Source organism: Etheostoma spectabile, chromosome 4, assembly GCF_008692095.1.
Source record: "Etheostoma spectabile isolate EspeVRDwgs_2016 chromosome 4, UIUC_Espe_1.0, whole genome shotgun sequence".
Classification (NCBI taxonomy): domain Eukaryota; kingdom Metazoa; phylum Chordata; class Actinopteri; order Perciformes; family Percidae; genus Etheostoma; species Etheostoma spectabile.
The window spans coordinates 7,983,368-7,987,838 of record NC_045736.1 but is presented as its reverse complement, the minus strand read 5'-3'; the positions used below and the strand labels follow the sequence as shown (position 1 = coordinate 7,987,838).

At 41.0% G+C, this 4,471-nt stretch overlaps 1 protein-coding gene across 1 annotated transcript in view; it reads right to left on the bottom strand.

The window, feature by feature from the left end:
• Nucleotides 1-4,471, bottom strand: part of LOC116687802 (SH3 and cysteine-rich domain-containing protein 3) — a 9,662-nt gene that overhangs the window by 973 nt on the left and 4,218 nt on the right. The window contains exons 4-12 of the mRNA XM_032513440.1: nucleotides 2,846-3,002; nucleotides 2,654-2,751; nucleotides 2,467-2,548; nucleotides 1,824-1,921; nucleotides 1,406-1,472; nucleotides 1,169-1,218; nucleotides 940-1,043; nucleotides 733-784; nucleotides 63-200 (exon numbers count right to left, since the gene is read on the bottom strand). Of these exons, the coding sequence (XP_032369331.1) occupies nucleotides 63-200; nucleotides 733-784; nucleotides 940-1,043; nucleotides 1,169-1,218; nucleotides 1,406-1,472; nucleotides 1,824-1,921; nucleotides 2,467-2,548; nucleotides 2,654-2,751; nucleotides 2,846-3,002 (846 nt within the window). The remainder of the gene's footprint in view (nucleotides 1-62; nucleotides 201-732; nucleotides 785-939; nucleotides 1,044-1,168; nucleotides 1,219-1,405; nucleotides 1,473-1,823; nucleotides 1,922-2,466; nucleotides 2,549-2,653; nucleotides 2,752-2,845; nucleotides 3,003-4,471) is intronic.

Sequence of the window (4,471 nt, the reverse complement as noted above, 5' to 3'; positions counted from 1 at the left end):
GTGTGTGTGTGTGTGTGTGTGTGTGTGTGACATTCAGTAGAGTGTAGCAGTAGTGTGTTAACCTGGTCTTTCTTCAGAGTGATTTGGCCCATCTCTCTGTTGCCAACGAAGGAGCGGGTCACCTTGTAGACCCCCTCTCCTGCTCGCACCCGGATGATGTAGTTGGCAGGTATGAAGCCCGTTCTCTCTCCGATCTTTCCCTGAGGGAGAGAAAGCTCTGGTGTTGCAGCCCCAGTTTCAAATTCAGATATGGTAGATGGCTCAATTTAAAACACAAACATGCTGCCCAGTGTGGTTTTGAAACCTAAGTGACTTGAACGCACAGACCAAAACTTCCAATAATCTACTGTTTTGTAAAGCCTATTTATTACCCTTATGGACCACGTTGAGGGAAATAAAAGCGTGGGCTGGCGTTTAGAGGCTGCATATGGTTAGTTATGTTTAACCTGGAACTCAAATTGTCACAAAAAGTTATCACTTTGAACTAGAGGCTCGAGGACAGCTCTGCAAAGCTGCAGCTCTCATGGTTTTCATTTGCTGTCCTTTGATTGTCGATTGACTTTACAACTACACAAATATTGAACACAGTGCTGTAAAGTAGCCAACTTGGAAATTGATGAACACACATATGAATGCACCAGAATTCTTCTGGCTCCAAAAACATGAGAGTAGACAGGATTGAAATCATCATCTTGACATTGAGTAATGTGAGAAACTTAATCTGGGACTCACCCTCCACCATTCTTCATTGGAGTCATCTATCACCGTGATGCGGTCACCAGCACTTGGGAAAATATTACATATTTTAATACTAAATGTTGACACCAAAAAGTATGTTTGGCGGAGTGAGACAGTCAGGAAGAAAGAGTAAGCACAAAGAAGTCAGAGAGAGATTCAGAGACACACAGAGAGATTGGGCGAGGTGCAGCGAGAGCTTACTGAACATCCAGATCATCTTTCTCCACGGCTTTGAAGCGATACAGAGCCAGATAGTAGTGAGACTGACTGAACACCCCGATCTTTCCTGACTGAAGCTTTTTACTCTGGTGAGCACAAACATTTAAAGCACAGTGCGGACTCAACATCACCAGTAAAAAAAAAAGTATCATATGATTCATCAAAGTTAGTTTTCATTGACGTCATCATTATCAACAACACACTTTCTGACCTTGTCATCAGCAGAGGCCTTGTCTCTTCTTTTGTCTCCTTCTATGTTTGCTGGTACACAACAACAACATAAATGAGACAAACAAAATATTCAGCTTCACATATTGTCACCAGTACTGTAAAGATTATTTGAAGTTATTCCTGCTGGGAGCACAAGTCGGACCAAAGATCTGCATATTGCAATGATGGCACAGAGGAAAAACAGCACCCAATGCTGACAGCTGTTCAGCACACTTACCTCCTTCACCTCCTTCTTCCTCCTGTCTGGGCTGGGACTCGTCATCCTCTGTCATCGTCATCATTATCTGAACAATTTAGGATAAACAATACATATCGCATTTATATTGTAATTATAACACATTTAATAACTACATTGTGCTTTAAGAATCAGATTAAACAAATATTCAAAATAAATTTGAAGAAGACAAATGAAATAAGGTTGGTAAAACAACTTACTATAACAGTAAAAAAGTAAAGCTTTTTATAAAGAAAAAACCAACCTGGTGATCTAAAGTCAGAGCTAGGGTTACTGGTAGATTAAAGTATAGTGAAATAGATCTACATGTTTACAATGGTCCATTGCAGAAACTGGCAATGCTCCATGTTTACAGATGGCTATGTGTTGTATGAAGTGTAATAAGTGCATTGTCACTCACATTCTTCTTGTCCTCTGACCCTTTTTTACGCTCCTTGTTGGCCATGATCACACCAACACGCAGCGTCTCAAACACAGGGTCGGTGCGGTTTGACTGTGCTGCCAATCAAATGTCATCAATCAATCAATAAACAACATGAGAACACATGAGTGCAGGTGAGTGTGATGTTCTAACAAGAGGTATTTAAGTTTAATCAACTTCAGGCCTTATCAATGCTGTTTCTATAATCTTTTTGATTTTGTGAACCACAGCCAGTCTTTTCATGTGTGGTGTTGTCTGGCGACAATTCAAATACCTGATCTGTGACTAATGAAAATGACACTTGGACTTCAGCGAGCACATTACTGGCTTACTTTACAACTCTCATTGCATCTGTACCATGACGTCTCTTTCACTTTAGAGCTTTTGCACACACTGCATTTAAACGAGGGAACAAAAAAATGTTAGCACTATTAGCACTAGGGTAACTAAATTAAGCTGAGAAGATGGAACTTTCCGTCATGTGCATTGCTGATCTAAGTATATGTAACAAATTTAACATCTGGCTAGGAAAGAATTGCAAATTTTGAAACATATTAAAAATAAAAAAGAACGGTTGAGGTGAAATTTCTCTTTATGTAGAAATGAAATGAATTAAACTCACAAAAGGGCAGCAGCTGTGAGACTGTGGAGTTTTGCTGACTGCTGTAGAGAGGTGAACTGTAGGCTCTCCTGAATCCTGGAGGCTAAACGAGGAGAGGAGAGCAGACACTAAATACCTAAAAGAAAATTCTCTGCAGTGCATTTTGAATTAAAACCATCAGTAGCCTGCTGTGTAATACAAATCTCACAATTTTGCCAAAACACCTCTGGAACTCCACGTAGGACACACACTGGTGATGGATGCTGGTTTTGCAGTTCTTACATTGCAATGCAAACTTATTGTTTACTGAAGAGAAAAACAAAATAAAACACAATTACAACATAATGTTTTTAAAATCACAATGTCAGGCAGGAAACAAAAACCGACGAGACGGACGTACAAACTATCATGCGTGCGCAAACGTCACAAAACTTTGGCTTCTTGCAGTAGTGGTCCTTGAACTTGTGAGGTCTGTCGTTGACTGGTTTGATGGGTTCTGCAGGAGGAGGTTCCTCTTTGTCTTCGTCCTCTACCTCCTCGTCATAGATGAAATATACCTGGATATAGATGAGGAAGGAGGTTCAAAATACCAGCTGAGCAAAACAGAAATGGCTGATACAGTTTTGAACTGCTAGAAGACAAAAGTATGAAATATAACGGACAGATAATGGCCAACAATGAATGGTTGTTAGTGTTTCTCAATTGTGGGTCCATGTACCCTAGGGGTACTTTGGAGTACTTCAGGGGGTACGTGAGTTTTTTCGTAAATTAAAAAAGATATCAGTCCTGAATAATTCCTAAAATAAGTATACTCTATAACATTGAATGCATTTAGTGATTCTAAACATTTGAAATGTTGCATTTAAGTGTTTTTTCAGGTACAATATTGTTGCCCTGCGTTGGATTGTGCCTATTTACACATCGCTAGGCATTTTTTTGTTCTACCAAAAACGTTTTGTGCTGGTCAGATGAACAAATATTTTAAAGGGGGTAAATTACTGAAATAAATAATAATAAATGGAGACTACTACTACTGTGTGTATATATATATCTATAGATATAGATATATATCTATATATCTATATATCTATATATCTATAGATATAGATATATATCTATATCTATATATCTATATATCTATATCTATATATATATATATATATATATATATATACCCTTCTGAGGAAACCCATTTTGGCCATTTGTATCCTGGATCTCGTTCTTTTGGTCATGACCCAGCTTTCATGACCACAGGTGAGGGTAGGAATGAAAACCGGTAGATCGAGAGCTTTGCCTTCTGGCTCAGCTCTCTTTTCGTCACAACGGTGCAATAAATTTAATGTAATATCGCACCTGCTGCTTCGATTCTCTAACCAACCTCCCGCTCCAAGGTATTTAAGCTCCTTCACTTGGGGTAAGGACTCATTCCCTGCCTGAAGAAGGCACTCCATCAGTTTCCTGATAAGAACCATGGCCTTAGATTTAGAGGTGCTGATCCTCATCCCAGCCAATTGACACTCGGCTGCGAACCGATCCAGTGAGCGCTGAAGGTCACAGGCCGATGATGCCATCAGGACCATATCATCTGCAAAAAGCAGCGATGAGATCCCGAGCCCACCGAACTGCAACCACTCCCCACCCTGACTACGCCTCTATATCCTGTCCATAAATACTACAAACAGGATTGGTGACAAAGCGCAGCCGTGGCGGAGGCCAACCCTCACCTGGGACGAGTCTGACTTACTGCAGAGAACCCGGACGCAGCTCTTGCTTTGGTCATACAGAGACTGGATGTCCCTAAGAAGGCACCCCTTCACCCCATACTCCCGCAGCACCTCCCACAGTATCTCCCGGGGGAACCGGTCATACGCCTTCACCAGATCCACAAAACACATGTAGACCGGTTGAGCATACTCCAAGGCTCCCTCCTGGATCCATGTGAGAGTGAAGATCTGATCCGTTGTTCCACGAGGTTCAACCTTCCTTTCCAGCACCTTGGAGTAGACTTTACCAGGGAGGCTGAGCA